Source organism: Eurypyga helias, unplaced genomic scaffold, assembly GCF_000690775.1.
Source record: "Eurypyga helias isolate BGI_N326 unplaced genomic scaffold, ASM69077v1 scaffold16375, whole genome shotgun sequence".
NCBI lineage: Eukaryota > Metazoa > Chordata > Aves > Eurypygiformes > Eurypygidae > Eurypyga > Eurypyga helias.
The window spans coordinates 1,743-20,520 of record NW_010252201.1 but is presented as its reverse complement, the minus strand read 5'-3'; the positions used below and the strand labels follow the sequence as shown (position 1 = coordinate 20,520).

The window sequence follows — 18,778 nt, the reverse complement described above, 5'->3', positions numbered from 1 at the left end:
AAGAGAAGGAGACCGTAGGATTCTTTCCTGACATAAGCGTGGTCATCAAACAAAAAGAGAAAAGGCCTCATACTCTAACATCCAAGATGAAAGGGACCAGCAGGATAAAGCAGAAGAATGACCTTATTTTTCAGTTTCTGCTTGACTAAAGATCGCTCCTGTTTATCCCCCCTGATGCCGTTCAGTGACTGGCCAAGCAGAAAGGATATTACGCATACATGCTACTAAGACACTGCTGCCAGAAAAAGAAACAGCTTTCCATTTCTTCTGTTTCCTTCCCAAATAGACATCTCACAACAAGGCAAAGGGTTACTACTAACACAGATTATTGTACTTGGAGAGGTAAGACTAGTCTAGGAGAAAATGCTCCATTTCAGGGAAATAAGATTAATCCAAAATGACATAATTTAATTTTTGCATCTACAAGGTCTGCGAGTGACTGCAAACACACACAAATACTCCTCAGCAAACATCTCTTCATACGACTTCATGGACTTCAGTATCGGGAAAGGAAAGCGTTACGTGTTAACATCCGCTCTCCTGGACACAATATATTTATTAGAGATATTTACTGGCCAACACGACAACATACTAATACTTTCAAGCTATAAAGCACAATCTTACACCCAATCTCCCTATCTATTCCACTTCTAGAACACTACGAATAATACTGGTCGGTAAATTAGTAATAAACCTAGTAAATGATAAAAAACCTGTTTCCTTGGCACACCGTAATTTCAATGAGATATGTGGCAAATAAAGTATGAACACCCAAAGCCTGAATTATGCTGACACAACTATGAATCTTCATTACCTGGAGCTGCTTCTTAACACGTTCATTTTTCTGTGTTTCTGTTACCCGTTCCTCCTCACTCCTGTGATTCATGACACCATCAGAAGACAGTTCTGCACTGGCTTCGGCGTTGTTCTCATCATGTTCGTCGTGTTCATTCTCAGTTGGAGGAATTACTGGTGGGGGAGGAGGTGGAGGAGGAGCAGACATCACAGATTTCAGTTCTTCTTTGGTCTTTTCCAAGTCCTCTTGGGCTGCAAAAGCCTAAATACAGTAAACAGTACTTAGCATCTTTTACAATCATTTATGAACAGTCAGAACAATAATAAGTATTTGAGATATTTTCAGACACATGGAAGCTGTCCTCTATAAATGAGAACTAGCTTATGCACTGAAAAGGGACAAATAGGAATACAGGGAAAGAAAATGTATGACAAAACCAGCTGTACCTAAGTCCAGCTACTTCCAGCACTAGACAAGAGAAGAGAGAATAGGGCAGTCAATACTGACTGCTTTCCAACCTTCCTGGTCTCCTGAAATTTGAGGCCCAGGGACTTCCTGAATCAAAAGGTGGTATCTTTGAATTTCATATTCAATTAGAATTTACATAATATGTTCACCACTTTTTGAACCTGTGCACACAATTAGTATTCACATCTCATAGCTAATCACATATTTTGTGAAGAAACACTGTCTTTCTTTGAACTATTGTCCAGTTGCATGTGACGAACCAGCACAAAGGCACATCTTTTAACCACTACTCATGATTTTATACACCTCCCTCCTGAGGTGTTTTCCAACACAAAGCACCAATCTATTTCATCATCATACATAAGGAAGCCACTTCAAATCTTTGACCATACCTTTGTGATAAGAATTTCCCCCCCTTCATGACTATTTAATATTAAGAAACGAGTTAAACAGAAGTATAGGCTGGCTTCAGTAGACTGGAGAAGAAAACCTTTAAGAAAGGTTTCTCTGAAGCCTAAAGGAAAGACAGATTCAACCCCAGGGACTTCCAGTGGGATTTCTGCACTCATCTCCCTTAGTGTCTTTGAAGTTCTGACTTCCCACAGCATGAGCTCATTACTTTGTGCTGCCATTCCGAGGCTTCCTCCTCTTTCTTTTTCTTGGCCTCCTCTAGAAGTGCAATCTTGGCCGTGAATTCAGCAAGTTCTGCTGCCTGGAACAAACCAAAAAACAAAGTAGAAATTTTAATTTGGTATAATTTTGGCTCTGCAGTGGAAGAAGGCAGAGTCTTTGCTCTGACCTGACTTGAAAGTTAATTACCATCCATCACTTCTCTGCTGAAAACAGAAATTTTAAGCATAGATGACAGGGGGAATGAATCAGTAATCTTGCCTGATAGAAGTAATTCCAGAAGGAAAAAAAAAAAAAGGTATTTGTCTCCTGCACTTCCAAAGCCTGCTGGGAAACAGCAAGCTGTAGTTAAAAATCAGCATTTGGGACTGTTTCAGTTTAATACAACCTTAATTGTTCCGGATCATAACCTCAGTACTATTAACCTAAATCTTGCCTTCAGAATTGTGTGCTAAGTTTACAGAAGATCAAAAGCTGTTTTACAGTTGAGAAATCATTTCTTCTACTATTTTCATGCCTTCCTCAGTTACTATGTGCGTATCTTGAATTAGAAGCCGTCAAGCACAGATTGTGAGAAGAAACTGTAAATGATGGAAACAGAGGGGAAAAAAATGCCAACAAAATAAACCAAAAAACCACCAACTCCAAACCAGTGTCACCAACTCCCCACTACCACCACCAAGCTGCAAAACAGACCAGAGAACAGGCTTCCCAGTGGACTGCAGAAAAAGCTACTCCTGTTCTCAGCTGGGTAAGCCTGACACTATTAGAAAGAGAATGCAGTGAGTGTTGTCAGTCTGAAACGTCTACTTCATCATTTTATTTCCTACAGCTCCAGAGCTTTATTTTCTTCCTGCAAGTAGTGGCAAATCTAATGTAGTTTTCTTAAAAATTTCCCTCAACAATCTGTAACCTTATACCACATACTTTTATCTGTGTTTCAACATACTTGTCCATTTGACAAAATGGATATAAACAGGAATATAGGCTAAATTTTTAACTATCTTTTTGAATTTGATTCAAAATAAGGTTAAAGCTTCTTACCAGCTGCTCCTGGTTCTTCATTTGATCAGCTGCCTGCTTGGCTAGAGCAGCTTTAGCTTACGCTCTTTTTCCAGGCGCTCTGCTTCTTCTTTAGCACGCTTTCGTTCTTGATCCAGTTCTAGAGCTTTTCTAGTCTGTTCTTCTAGCTCTGCCAAAAGGAGTTTGCAGACAAGACATCACTGCCAAGCTCCTCCTCACACGTAACACAGATAACAGCTGTAACACGCTCAAAATAAAGAAACCTAGAAAGCTGACAAAGATTTACAAGGCAGCCCCAAGCAAAGGAGAGCTGTTGAGCAGGTTACCTGAAGCTGTGCTCTGTGTCTGAATTTCCCCTCCACCCCTCCCTTTAAGACATACTTTGGATACTACTTCATCTCACCTGACAGTTCTGACTGCCCAGTGTTTCAGAAAATTATCACCTCACTGATAACACTAAACACCCAAATGCACATAGATATACATACACATACCACCCTCACTCTTACTACTGAGGAGGTTTTATATATGTTATATCATACTCTTAACAATAAAAAAGCCCAAGACTCTTCGCTATTGACATGCCTGACAAAGATTCCTTAATTGCAGCGGACAATTTGGGCACTTGCCTCCAAGCAAAGTGACTTAAGACTCACTGGAAGGGTCAGAAAAACGCTCCGTACCATAAAGACAAAAAGGTGCCAACAAGAAAATTTTAAATCAAGGGAGGGATAATAGTTGTCTAGCTGCCTGGTTAGAAAAATATTGCAATCTAAAAGGGCAGAACCCTGAGTGAAAAAGGAAGAAGTAATAATCTACCAGTGCTGCAAAGTAAGGTTTGCACAGGCAAAACACATTCCTCTGAATTGCAAAACGAAGCCACTATGATCAAAGTCTTTCAGAAGCTCCTTGCTGATCCTAATGATAAATTTCCCACTATGTTTTTGTCTAGACATAGCTGCCAGATTCCTTCACCAGAAAAACTAAACAACTGCTCAGTTATTGGAATGATCCATCTGCCCTTCACCATACGCTTTCATACTAAAAAAGCGTCTCCCCAGGTGTGCTGACACATGTTTAATCTCTGCACTCGCCGTTTTATGTAGGTCTCGTGTAATCAGTCTTTTTCAGTTGGGTTCCCAGGCCTATGACTTCAGTTATAAAAGTAAATGAACAGCATTACAAGTATGTGGAGTTGTACAAACGCAGTACTTCCAAAAATAAATAAAATACATAAATATGTTAAAAAATCTTCCTGAGAAGATGGGGAACACGTAACTACCAAGTCATCTACGGAGCAGAGACACCATTTACATAAACAATTTTCTGTATGTGAATAGAGGGCTAAGACGACCAGCAGCACGCTACTATTATTATGTATGGCATCAGAAATTAGGCTATATGGTTTACAAGAAAATGTACATTCTTAAACTTTCAGAATCACCCTGACAATCTTTTGTCGTGGGCTCAACAGATCTCCCTTAAACAATTCCAAGGCACCGTTCATGTTACCTGGCTGGATGTGTCCAACCTGTTCTGCACTGAAAGACTGAAAAAAGCAGGGATAGAGCCGGGGAGCAATGTCAAGCATATGTAATTTATTTGCCTAGATGTAGTCAGTGAACCTCTCTATCATACCTGAGGCCAACGGTTACGAACAGAAGAGAGGAACAAAACTTTTATGAGCGTGAACCGAGCCTGAAGGAAAAAAAGAACATGGAGACGAGGGACTGGGAAGCAGGGGAGACAGGGACTCTACAGGGCGGTTGAACAACAAAGTACTGTGATTGATGAAACTACATTTGTTTGCTAAAATCCTGTCAGATTTTGAACTTAAAATACTCAAGTCTTTACAGGGGAACAGGAAAAATCAAGGAACAAGGAATTTCCAAATAAAAAGCTAAATTCAACAAAATCCTAGAAGAAGTACTTTGAATCTTACTCTCTAATTTCCCTGCTCCCTCCAACACCAGGTCTTCAGCACTTTAAGCATTACATAATACTGAGTTAACTGTGTATGCATCACTTTCCTTGTTAAAGAAAATTGAAACTCCTGCTATACTAGAATTTGGTTTTATATTACAAATACACACATGCATGTAGACTATCTTTTAGCTCTTAATATTGGAAAAGAATCTCAAAGTAAGTAATACTACTAATAAAAATTTAGTGGCATAAATTAAAAAAAAAAGAAAAAAAAAAATCACACATACCAAGGGAATTGTGGAACTCAACTACCCAACTGACCTAAGCATTGTTATCAGACATAAGAAATCCAAGACCTGCAAGAGCTCACCTTTCTGAGCTTTCATTGTTTGTTCCTCTATTTGTCTTAAGCGTTCCATTAATTCTTCCTTTTCACGCTCTATTCTTTCCTTTTCCTTTTCTGCTATCTCCCTTTTCTTCTTCTCATTTTCTAACTGTGCCCTGGGAAAAAACAAAACCAAAAACAACAATAAAATATTTTTTTAACCTCAAACAGATTAAATTCTACTCTAAGGATGCTGGCAGCCTATTTTTCAGTTTACCCAGCTAGCAGAGAAGCATGTAATTTTAAATGTTTCAAATTCAGTTTACAATGCAAGAACCATCAAGTTCCTGTACCAAAATACCGTACAGAAAAACAATTTTTGAACAGAAGCTTGATTATGGTTCAGCCAGGTAAACCCACAGTTACACCCACATTTTAGACATGGCTGATGTTTCACCTGGGCTAGAAATGGAAACGCTATTTTTTTAAAATATACAACAGGTAAGCCATGACATTCTTCACTGAATTTGCTTCAAAGGTTCACCTGTAGAGCATAAAAGTCCCTAAGGATCAAGCAACAGAGTTCAGACTGTTTCACAAAAACATAATGAGAAACAACGATACAGCTACTGTTACCATGCTGAAAGCTCAAAAAAGATACAGCTTTCTATTAAGGCAGGTGAGCCAAGCCAAACCACAAACCAGCTTACATACTACAGAAATAAAACCAGCTCCCTCTTCTCCCAACACTAGATGTCAGATATTCTATGACTTAGATTTCTTAAAAGGCCAGAAGAATTTTTTTTTGTTTCATGGATGTTTGTTAATTACCTTTCCAATTGTTTCTGATGTTTCTCCTCTCTAGCTTGGGCCTTCATCTGTTGCACTTCAATTGTATCAGGTTTCCTCCTCCTCATGTACAATTCATGATTTCCCATACACAGTGCCAAAATTCGCTTGTTAATTCTCAGACGGGGTGCATAAAAAACAAAATCCTAGCAAAAATAATTGCAGCATATCCATTAATCTAAAAATACAGTTGTGAAAAGCCTCAAAGCATTACTGTATTCTTTGTTAAATTTCTTAAATTTAACTTACAAGTATTTTGACATGTCCTCTGAGCAATCTAACACCATAATCTATAAACCTAGTTACTATCGGGAACTTGCAAGATAAATTCAAAATTACACCTGGATTCCTCCATGCAGAGGTTAGCTAGTTTACATAAAACTATTTATTTAAACTTCTAAAAAAGTGAGACTATTTTCTACTTTATTTCTGAAGAGTTCTGACCTAGAAAATCTTATGAAATGTGCTGCTGTAATACAAAAAAGAGAGAGAGGTGGGGGTCCAGAGAATTATTCAGCATCTTACACTGTAGCTTTTCAACACACCACAGAGTATTAGTTGACTTAAAAATCCCAACATATCAAAAAGAAAAAAAAGAAAACTCAAGAGCATCAATGAGAATGAAGAGAAAGAAAATATTTACTCATGCCATAATGCCAGCACAAGTCTTTGCAGGCTTAAATCCCCTGATACACGAAGGCATACTATTATACACACTACTTACAGGGGCCTTTTTGTCAATTGGCTTTATGACAAATTTTTTGTCGTTAAAAGAGATGTTTCTTATTTCACTCCAAGGAAAACCAATCTTGGGTGTCAGCCTTCAAAGAGAAAAAAAGTTCTCATTAGAAGCAGTGAAGTGCATTAAGCCTTAACTCCATACCATTTCCACTATCATACCTACTTACATCTACAAAACATAACAGCTCCATCATCTTTTGGCAGACAATTTTTTTTTTTTTAGACATTATTCCATCAAATGAGTAAGTTACACAATGAATACATTACATGGCACTCTAACAGAAGGAATTTCAGTTTGTGACTTACTCCACTACTAAACAGAGGCTAAACATCACAATCATGTACTGATACTTTATAAGCTATTGATAATTTTATTTTGAGTGAAAAGAACAACTATATAAATTTGAGAAAATCTGACATTTCAAATACTGAAATTAAATCAGTCTTCAGCGATGATGTACTTCGGTTTCACTCTGATGTAAGATGCGCTCTTACATTTCCAAAGTTCAAGTTAAATTTCTTTCCCTTACATCTTAAGTAAAATAAATTCTGTTCAGAAACTGTTACAATGTTATGCACCAACTGCATAACTGTAAATATTTTTCTCCATGAGCACAGAAATTTTTTTCAATTCATATTATTTTAATTACAAGCGTTAGAAAACGTTTAAGTATTTGATTAACTCCCGATAGTTAGCAATGAATACCAAAACCTGCTTGATCATTCAATCTGATCTGAGCGTTTTCTGAGTATTTCCTTCTTTCAGGAGTTATATTGCCATCTAATGGCAATTAAGCCTTACAGAATTTTGTTACAGAGTATATACATCCAAGAGCATTAAGCTTCAGTTCAGCTGACAGCTGGTAGCTGGTGCTTAACACATGTTTAACTTCCAATCACCGTGAAAAGACTGTTGACATCAGATACTACTAACAAGTGTTTGGAAAGAAGGAAAAGAGTAAGTCTGTTGTTCTGTTTTCAAATTCTTCAAATTTTGTACATTTCAGCTTTATCCCTCTTCAAGAAGGGCAGAATATTTGACCTCTTTATCAGGACAGAAGATTCATCTATTTTCTTGAATGTCTAAAAGGTTTCACTTTTAGATACCAAAGTGCTTTGTGCTCTACCAGCTACAATCCTAGTCACTGCTCTTACAAAATGTTTCTCATTAAATACACTGCTCAGCTTCTCAATGTCCTTTTCGTCCTGGCTGAAGAGGAAGTCTTGAGGGAGCAAAAAGTACAGAGGGAAACTATACAGATGGTCTAGTTATCATACATCCATATTAAGCAACATACATTTGTTTCCACCCAACTACCTTCCTTTTCCTTCTTTTGCATCCCTATTTCATCTTTAAAATTCAAATATTCTGCCAGTTAACATCTGTCTCTATTTTTCTATCTTTTACAGAGTTTAGAGGGTCTTTGAGAACCTGTTTTAATAGACATTACTGAACACACAGTAAGGTGGGTTTCGTACAACCTCAGACAGTATCTCCTAGGACACAACCACAGAATGAGTATTAGTCACTTACTTATCATCATGCTCATAAATGTTCAGACCCAAAGCATCGACTCCTAGCCACAATTCGGTTCCTTTTTTATTCTTTATTTCAAAATAGTTGACTCCATACATTTCCAAGTCTTGTGCTATCTTAAGGTATTCCATCATAGAATCTTCCCTGATGAAAGAAGAAAAAAAATGGAAGTGTAGACAAATCAAAAGCACATTGTAAGAATAAGAGAACTGCAAAACAATTAAATAGTATAAAACTTAGTTTGAAATTCATGTGTACATTGACTCAGATACTTGTAGAGCTCTATACCCCGATACCCAAGTACAGTGCAATCGTCCCACTTCATCTTTTTACCCCATGAGCTAAGGAGATACTAAATATATTTTCCAGGCAGACCACTGCAGGCAAAAGCCGTTGCGAACTCCACCAGAAATCATGTAGGTAAGCCAATAACCTAACTGGAAACTCAATCCTCACTGAAGCTTTCATGGAAGTCTTTGATAACTGTCTACCCTGGTCAGAATAAAAAGAAAGCATTTTCCAGACAAATATGCCACCAGCCAGAATACACCCTAATAATCAAAAAACCTTAAAGGTCTTAGAACCTTTTTTGCATAATTACCTTAACATTCCCCTGTGTTCTTCATGCCAGTTCTGTATTCTTTCTTCCCACTGTTCTTTTGTCAGTTTGTGCTGTTCTAACACCCTGTGAATAAAAATTGTTGTTATTAAATGACACCAACAATCAATTTAACCTCTTCAAGTTATAAAAATTAAGTGTGGCTACACAGCATAACATAAGCTTTAATTGAATAAACTTAAACATGACTTTCTATACATTGCTTTCTTTCCAGATGCAGAAACGCTGTGTTTCACCAAATACACTGTTAAAATAGTCTGAAATCGCCTCTTTTTCATGGTTTTCAGTACTCTGTAATATAAAAGTCACACCATGGCACATCTCAACTTTCACAAAAGGTAATGTTTGGAACACCTGAAAATGCAGACCTTTGAAATTCTTATACAGCAGTGACACATATCTGTCTCTAGGTATGCTCAGACACACTCCATTCGAAAGAAAAAGCAACACATTAAGACAAGCTGGCAGACTAGTCTGCTGGGGAATTTGGGGTGGGATTTTTGATGTTTTTTAAATAAACAGAATCAACAGTGAAGCAGTTTCAGAAAGCCATCTGAGGTTCATCTACAGCAGGCCACACGATGGATTTATACTTTGACCTACTAGAACACCCAATGTAGTACTGCAGTAAGAAATCAAATGCATCTGCTAACTTCACTAGCCTTTTATTCCATGGACTTCAAATCCCATGCATTTCAACCATTCCTAGAGAAATTATTTTAATAAACAATTTTTAGAAATTAAAAAAAAAGGAGAATGCAATATAATCTTACTAAAGAAGTCAGAACAATAATTTTCTTCCTTTCTCAACTCAGGAAAGTAAGGATTTACTACTTTTCCCTTCACTTTTAACAAAGTACAATATGGAATAGACTGAGTGATGAAGAAAATACTAAAACAATGTTTCTTCTATTATAGGATCGATCTTTTTGTCACTCTATTTGCTACTCAGCCCCATACCGAGTGAAGTGCAATTTTCAGTAGTGGGTATATCCCATTTCGATTTGCTTAGTGTGCATGCCTACCATCATGCTTTCCTCCTCAAAACTGAGGCAGAAGTTTTAGTTTATGCACCTGCTCGACATGTTCACAGCTAAATGATACAAGAACATGCCATGAAAAGACATCTTTTTGGTTTGTTTGTTTTCTGATCTTTATCCTTGAATACCTTCAGTATACTGCCATCCTTCCAGTACCTGAAGGGGCTACAAGGAAGCTGGGGGGGACTTTTTACAAGGGTCTGTAGTGATAGGACAAGGGGTAACGGGTTTAAATTGAAAGTGGGGAGGGTTAGATTAGATATCAGGAAGTTCTTTCCAGAGAGGGTGGTGAAGCACTGGAACAGGTTGCCCAGAGAAGCTGTGGATGCCCCATCCCTGGAAGTGTTCAAGGCCAGGCTGGACGAGGTTTTGAGCAACCTGGTCTAGTGGAAGGTGTCCCTGCCCATGGCAGAGGGGTTGGAACTAGATGATCTTTAAGGTCCCTTCCAACCCAAACCATCCTATGACTCAGTAAGCACACATCTGTCCACGATACATCACTATGGATGTACTCCAACATCTGCACTAACAAAGTTGTCTGACTTTGAACATTTGTGTTGCAATGTTTCTTTTGCTGCTAAAACATGCCAGGAGCATGGTTTCAGTTGCATAAAGAAACAGAACTGTAATCTTGGTGCTTACTTGTCCTAACCACATTGATGGGTTACTGATACAGAAGAGTTTATACTCAACAGTAATGGCAACAACTCAGTTTCTAGATTTTCTGTCCAGGCTAGCATTTTTCTGCAATAATTTTATTTGCAATATACTTCATAAGTATTTTCAGAAAATTTTCATCATTTAAGTGTACAAAACCATCAATAACTAAAGGAGCATCAAACGAATCTTAGTGGCTTCTGTATTAGAGTATTTTAATTTTAATTTAGCAGAAGCACGCCTCCAGGAACATTAGAACATTTTGTTCAACTAAATCTGTGCACATGGTTGAGGACAGGACAGGAAACAGGTCTCAAGAAACCCATGGCTGTGACTCTTCTTTGGTACTTAGAGCCTAAATTAGGATCTCTAAACCTTACCAGCAAAACATGCAGTCTTAAGAAAGCTACCATTGAATGCGTATTATCACTTAGTATTTTAATTATAAAAACTGTGCTGTAATCAAGTTCACATGCAACAGATGATGCATCAGTCTCACTCACCGCTGAGGGAGAAGTCGGTCATTGGCTAGGTAGCCTAGTTTATGTATCTCCTTACTGTAATCTCCATACTTGGACTGGACAGCATAGGAAGCCAGAAGAACTGCAGTTTCTGGTGGGCAATATATTTCATCATTTAAGATCGCTTCTTTGACTTGCAGGAAGAAAAGTCTCTGAGTTATTTCCTGAATTAATTCTTCAGATACATCCTCTGGAAAAAACTTGGCCCTGAACTTAAACTGCAAAGGATTTTCTTTCCTTACATCCTGCTGTGTTACCTGATGAAGAGGAATAAAGAAAAAAATAAAAAGAGCACTAAATGGTATATTAAATATAATGAACTCCATAGTAATGAACTCTTTAGCTCCTCTACACTGAAATGCAGTGCTTCCTGACAAGCCCACTGTAGAACTCACTAAAGTTCACATGGCACTGAATCAAGTACAGCAATTTGGGTAAGTCAGACAATTTTGAAATGCTGCTCAAAGGCTGTTCAAGAGGGTATTTCGTAGGCTTGTGTGAATTTATATTTATCACAATAAAGATACGCAAAAAAGAAGTTGTAATACATATAACAAAAAAAAAATCAAAACTATATCCAAGGATAAATTGCAGGAATTAAGAAATCAGGGTCTAACAAGATTTCTTTAGCAAGAACTACAGCACAGTTCTCCAATGAAAAGTGTAAAGTTGGATTGTTTTATAAGTCTTTGAACTAAATACACGTGCTTTGCTCCTGTGCAAAAAACGTAACACCATTAATCACATTATTTTTTCTATAATGGATAAACACTATAATATTGATTTCTGTGACGATACCAGATATGGTCATCTTAAGTTTTAACTAACTGCCTACTTCAAATTTCAACCCCAAAAAATTCATTTTTATGTAGAATGCATTTGGGGTCAGCTCTCAGCACTCATTATGACTGAAGCAAAACCATCCAAAATTAGTTCAATTTTAACATCAAATGCAGTGATTGTTAAAAGGCACATCCAGAGTAAAACAATATATAGTAAATATACACTATACAATACAATAATAAAACAAATCTTACACATCCCAGTTCCTCGATCATTTTATTACACATTTAATTTTATGCATACTAGTAGTCCCTCAAGAACTTCACTACACATGAAATGATGCATATTTGATGGACTTGCGGGAAGTCAAAATCAGTAAATATAATGCCACCATTTAATCACGTATTTAAGGCAGCACAAGTAGTATATTCACGATTTCAGATGTTAATTTTAAAAGTTTTGCTCACTCTTCACTACTGTCCACCTGCTGCTGACTTACATACACAGTATTTCACTTTAATCTCACCCGTGAACAATGAGTTGTGCTCTTGCCACAATAAAACCTTATTAGCATGTATTCTGTGATTTATCAAATTTTATCTGTATTTACCACAAATATTTAAATAGTAACTTACAAGTTATGTTACAAGCTTTAAAAAAAGAGAACTCTCAAAGCATACCCTTGCTGTGCCTGAACTGCACCAGCAACTTAACTTGCTAAACACCTTCAGAGAGCAATGTCTTCCGTATTTTTCATGGATGATGCACCAATTCCCATAGTCTCTGACCACTGAAGGCAAGCCATTAGGGTAACAACATATTTGTAGCACTACAACATGCATTGTGTATGAGACAAGACATATGAAATCCCAGGCGACCGCTTTTATGGTTATCAGGTTTAACTTGCTGGCTTTACCACAGAGAAGGAAAGATTATGTAAGTGCAGACAGTGGGACTTGCTCCTAAAATCTTCCCAGTTTACCTCCTAATACTGAAGATAAAAAACGTATCCTTGAGTTAAAACATATCCTTGAGTTGAACTCAAAAAAATCTCTTTATTCTAAACACTGCCATTAATAACCTTACAGCCAACATTAAAATAAAAAGTGACCATTCAAATCCATACATGGGATTTAAAGTAAAATGACCTGATTCCCAACAGCTGGGAGACACAAGGTATACAGTGCTGTTGGGGAGGGGGGAATTATCCTACCATCTACCTATCAGAGACCAAAACAGACATTTAGGAGCCTGTTACTGGTGCCTTGTTTAAAGATCTATAGCTGTATACACACAAATTCCTGAAGCTCAAATACTTAACACACACACCCCATAATTGTAAAGCAGCTATTCAATTATATTTTGCTACATGAAAACAGGACAATCATACGAATTGAAGTTTTCTCAATGCATGCATCACCACAGTATGGGAAATATAGGAAATGGCATCTTCTTCTCAGGTTAAATGTTGATGCAGTTTTGAATATTCTTCTATAACTAATCAAACGTAGCACCGTATTTTGTCAATGAAAGCAAGTTGAAAGCAACTTTTCAAGTAAATTTGAAGTCAACTGTATCCGACCTACAACACTAAAGCAGTAAACCTCATATAAGCCTTATAAAAGTATATTCCAAACCGTACATTTGCCTAAATATTAGGAAATGGTTACCTTTTTATTTAGCTTCAGCCAAGTTGAGTAGCCTTTGCTATCCACATACTGCAGCCCAAAAAACCAGACTTCACGAAGACCAACAGTTTTCACCACCTAAAGATAAATGATCCATCATCATCACTAACAGCTACGACAGCATTTTTTTTTAAATGGTAATTAAGCTACAGAAACCATCTCAAATTGAAATGTAATCAAGTTTTACAAGAACAAAAAAAAATGAAAATAGCAGCAAAACATCATGTTCAGACAAGCCTCCACCTCAGAGTTTTAAATAAACTGAAACACCGTGTTGCCAAACTCCCGAGTGTGCAGCTTACTGTGCACATCAAACTCGGCACCTGAGGAACACAAGGTAGCAAACAGGACACCGACACTTGAAAGCACGTCTGGGATGTGATCTGCAGACCTACAGACAAGGAAGTCCACTTCAACAGAAGCCAACTGGTGAAACTATAATTAAAGAATAATACTTGTGGACAAGAATGATGTAAGGAGGATGAATCATCTTCAAATATTTTTGAGATCTTCTAAGAGTTAAGGACAAAAGGGGTAAGGATGATCTAGCTGATAACCCATACATGGATTTCCTATAAGATTTTTGATCAGGTCTATTACTGAAGGCAACTAGAGAAACAAAATTGTCCTTGAATAGAGGGAAGGCCTTTTTATGGATCTACCAGTTCAAAAGAAATTTAAAAAAATAAGCAAACTGTTTTCGTAACAGATGTAGTATAACCACTAGGGAAGTCCCCCAGGACTTCATACGTCATCTGCAAAAAAGGATGAAACCGATGTGCCAAAACCTACTGTAGAAAACCTTCTATAAAGACCGGTGAGTGAACAGTAAAAAGGAAGATGAACCTCAGTAAAAGATGATATTCAATTGAAAGATAATACTGCATGTAAAAGGCAACAATTTTAATTACGCACACAAAGTTCTCATTGTAAAGGGGAAAAAACAAAGCTGTTGTTATACTATACATGTCTATGCTATTCCCAAATCTCTAATACTATATGTGGACTGGTCACATCAACTTAGAAAAAAGGATGTTGCAGAACTGGAAATGTTTCAGAAATGTTGAAAAGAATGATCAGTGACATGGAACGTTTTCTGCATAGCTAAGATGAGAACTAAGGCTACTGACAAAGAAATGAGGCAACTGAAAATATGACATAGGTCTATAAAACTTGCATGGCTTGTAGAAGGAAAATAGATTGATTATTCATTATTTTTCATAATGTAAGAATTAAGAGAATCAACAGAACCCTTAGACAGAAGGTTCAAAGTAAACAAAACGAAGCACTTGTACTACACAGAGTATACTGAAACTGTGGAACTATCTTACAGGTCTTTTGCAGAGTAAAAGTACATGTGGATTCAATAAGCAATTTATCAGAGGGTCCAGCAAAGATTATTTAATAATGGTAAACTCTGGCTCCACAAGATCCAGTATGGCAGTACTTACATACGTTCTCAGCTTGGACCGTGCTGTCAGTCTGGTTTACTGAAGGCTGTTTTATGGAATCATTCAGATGCATGTGAAGTAAATAGTATTTTACCCATAGTTCCTCCTCCATTTTCAAGTAGTACTATCGGGTTGTAAAATTAAGATTTTGAAAATTAGAAAATGTCACAAGAGAACTGTGCAAGCTTACTTCCAATGCCTTGCATACTTGTATTATTACTTAACAATCGTCCAAGCGTGCACCTTTTTTCTTCTTCTACCCTTCCACCTCCAAGCTCCAATGCACAGGATGACAATGTTCATGGATCCAACCTGATTCCTTTAGTGAGCACAGTAGATTTCCTACATCATAGAATGGTTTGGGTTAAAGACCATCTAGTTCCAACCCCCTGCCATGGGCAGGGACATCTTCCACTAAACCAGGTTGCTCAAAGCCTCATCCAGCCTGGCCTTGAACACTTCCAGGGATGGGGCATCCACAGCTTCTCTGGGCAACCTGTGCCAGTGCTTCACCACCCTTTCCAGGAAGAACTTCTTCCTGATATCTAATCTAACCCTCCCCACTTTCAATTTAAACCCACTGCCCCTTGTCCTGTCACTACAGGCCCTTGTAGAAAGTCCCCTCCAGTTTCCTTGTAGGCCCCTACAGGTACTGGAAGGCTGTAAACATAATTTACTTGAGCACATCAGAAACATTAAGAACAATTTTATGTTACTAGTATGGTCCTGAGTATGATTAAATTTGGTGTTCCAACACAGAAATTTCAGACCTGCTGCTTCTTTTGGCACAGATCTCCTACATGATGCTGATCAAACTACTTCTGGCTTTATCAGATGACTGAGAATGCTCTTTACTTTGCAGCTCTCCAAGCTAAGCCTCTGTACCCGGATCAGCTCTCTGAGCTGCAAAGAAATCAGTAAGAATTGCAGATGCTCAACAGCTCTGCCCATAAGGCATAAGGGGCAAGTGCTTATGCTTACATCAAAACATTTTGCTCTCACCTCCTAACTACAGCCCTTCAACCGAGATGCACATTGCACATTATTTAAATACAGACAACTCATCTACTGCAATGCAGTTAGACATGCTTGCAAATCAATGCTAGAAGCACCTTACACATCAGCCTCTTTTACTTCAGACTCCACAAATAAGGAAAGAGCATACTCTGTCACTGCCTCCCAGCCCAAAAGAAAAAGAAAGAAGTCTTCTGAAACTTTGTACTAAGACAATATAAGCACTTATGTACTGCAGTAGTGTGATATGAAAAAGTACAGAATGAGAAACTCCGTTCATCAAATGCTGAACTCTTGTCTGCTAGCAGATGAAGATGATGAACACACACATGGAACGGGAAACAAATCAACAACTCCAGAAAACGGCAATTAAAAGCTTAAAAGAACTACTGACGGAAAAAACGGGACAAGTTGTTCACCAAAAACAGAGGAGCACTAGACAACAGCCACATTCACAGAGAGGTTATTTTCTGCAAGCAATAACCAGCAATTCTACTGTGATATCCACCACTTCTGCACAAACCCTGAAGGCCAATCCTCCCAATAGCAGTGCTATTCAATTCCTTCCATACAGAAACAGCACAACCTTGGTCTGAAAATTTCATGCTGATTTTGCGGTACAGTTCAGATCTTGATGTTACTCTGCGGAACTTGCATATGAATTTAAGATCAGGCTGAAAATGCTTCTCTACTCACACACCACTATACTGGTTGGTTTTCCTTGACCTACCGATTTTTCAATTTAAATTTCCAGAAGTTGATTTTAAGAGGTGGTGAGATGTCAAGCACCACACAGTTCCCTGAGGAACAAAGTTGGAGAGAGAGAAGACACTAGAGCTGTATCTTTGTTCGCTGTTTGTGAATGCCCTAGTTTGGATGAACCTGATTACCTGGGCACAAACTATTTCACAAGAGAACGTCACCCCACCCATTACTGCATGGCAGAAGATAGCAAAGGTTGGCAAAAGACAAGTAACAGTTGAGGCTTCTGTGCTGCAGAATACTGTACTTTTTATTTGATGGTGGTGTTGGTTAGACAAAAAGCAGGACAGCCCCTTTCTTCAAGAAGACTTTGTAAGAGTGCTGATGTCTACTCCTATGCAGAGGCTGAAGATAAACTGCTACTGATGTTAAGAGAAAGGGGCAGGGGGTAGAATTCTTAAGAGTCAGACCGTCATTTCAAATGAAAATTATAAATTAAGTATCTTTCATCTAAAAGAAAAAGCTCAGTGTTACAAACAATAAACATTCTCCTTTCAACTTATATACCAAGACATTTAATCGACTTAAAAGTTGAAGGGTTCTTTAAGAACCCTTTCAGTGCGTTACTTTCTCTTCATACCCACCATGACCTACTTAGCACATCTATAGTGGCATGGACAAAAGCAATTCTACTAGACATAACTGCTGAAACCGTGAAAGAGTTTTTGAAGAGTGATTTTGAATATTTTTGCATTTTTAATTAAATACATACATCTTGGATCTAGAGAATGTATTTATTGATTTCTCGAGGTAAACCAAAATGACACATTGACAAGCTTCTATTCTTAACATTTTCTAGAACACTCCACAAGCCAGATCAAAAAATATTTCAAGAGTCTGACAGCTAACAGAAATGAATGCGAGAACAACCCTTTTTAAGAAGTCATTAATTTAGCCCATTCGACTGGTATATGACAGACACACTATCAAGTGAGAACATGTAGTTCTGATGGGTCTGCAATCCATAAGCACAAAGCCATCACTTTCACTTTTCCACTTAGTCTTTTTTAACTTGTTTCAAACTGGATCATAGGACTACATTACTTTTCTGACATTCCAGAAGTGAAAAAGTACCTACAGCTTTTATCGTTAGATTCATTATTAAATAGTGAAGGCTATACAGATTTCTCATACACACAATTCTAACAATTACATTGCAGCTGCAACTGTAATACAATCAGACATTAAAAATACCATTCATTTCAAAGCAGTTCTAAACACGACTCAACTGAAGTTCCTTTTTTAACCTATTTACAGAGCTGTCTTTGAATTCAAGACATTCCATGAGAAGTAATGAGGAATTTCAAACTAACCGAGACCATAGCTGAGATAATGTAAGGAAAAACATAACCTATACATGAGAACACTGCTGCCTCCTCAAACTATGCCTTAATACCCACGATATGTTTGTACACATACATACAGAGACACATAGGAGTTACCTGATCAAAGAGCTGCTTGCCTGTTGTGTTGGGCTGGATGGCAAATTCCAACTCTGCATCCATTGTGGTGACTCTGACATTGATCTACAGAAAATAGAGCAATATTTAAATCATACTGTAACAGTGTAATGCTTCTGTATACTGTGAGTAGCCTGTAAGGAACAATACATACTAAGTAAACTCAACAAATTTTAATGGTCTTGTATACACACAGAACACAGCAGATATAAAAATGGAAAATTTTAATATAAAAATCCCTCATCTTTTACTTAGTATAAAAGCATATTCAGGATAATGTTTAACACAAGGTTTGAAGCTCAAACCAGGGAACAGAGTTCACAATCAATTTAATGGGATAGCTGACATGACTACTGAACACTCAAAAAAACATGGGGACATTCAGCTACTGGGCACAATCTTTCAGTGGGCTTCCCAAATATGTGCAAAAGTTCCTAGTCATATGCATACCATTTTAAGGTATTTATACTTGGCAATCTAAAAAGACA

At 37.5% G+C, this 18,778-nt stretch overlaps 1 protein-coding gene across 1 annotated transcript in view; it reads right to left on the bottom strand.

The window, feature by feature from the left end:
• LOC104510129 (radixin-like) overlaps positions 1-18,331 on the bottom strand; it is a 19,095-nt gene extending 764 nt beyond the window's left edge. Inside the window, 10 exon segments of the mRNA XM_010152285.1 lie at positions 815-1,057; positions 1,884-1,976; positions 2,939-2,997; positions 3,000-3,086; positions 5,214-5,344; positions 6,000-6,163; positions 6,742-6,838; positions 8,293-8,439; positions 8,897-8,980; positions 18,273-18,331. Coding sequence (XP_010150587.1) covers positions 815-1,057; positions 1,884-1,976; positions 2,939-2,997; positions 3,000-3,086; positions 5,214-5,344; positions 6,000-6,163; positions 6,742-6,838; positions 8,293-8,439; positions 8,897-8,980; positions 18,273-18,331 — 1,164 coding nt within the window.
• Between the last annotated feature and the right edge of the window lie 447 nt (positions 18,332-18,778).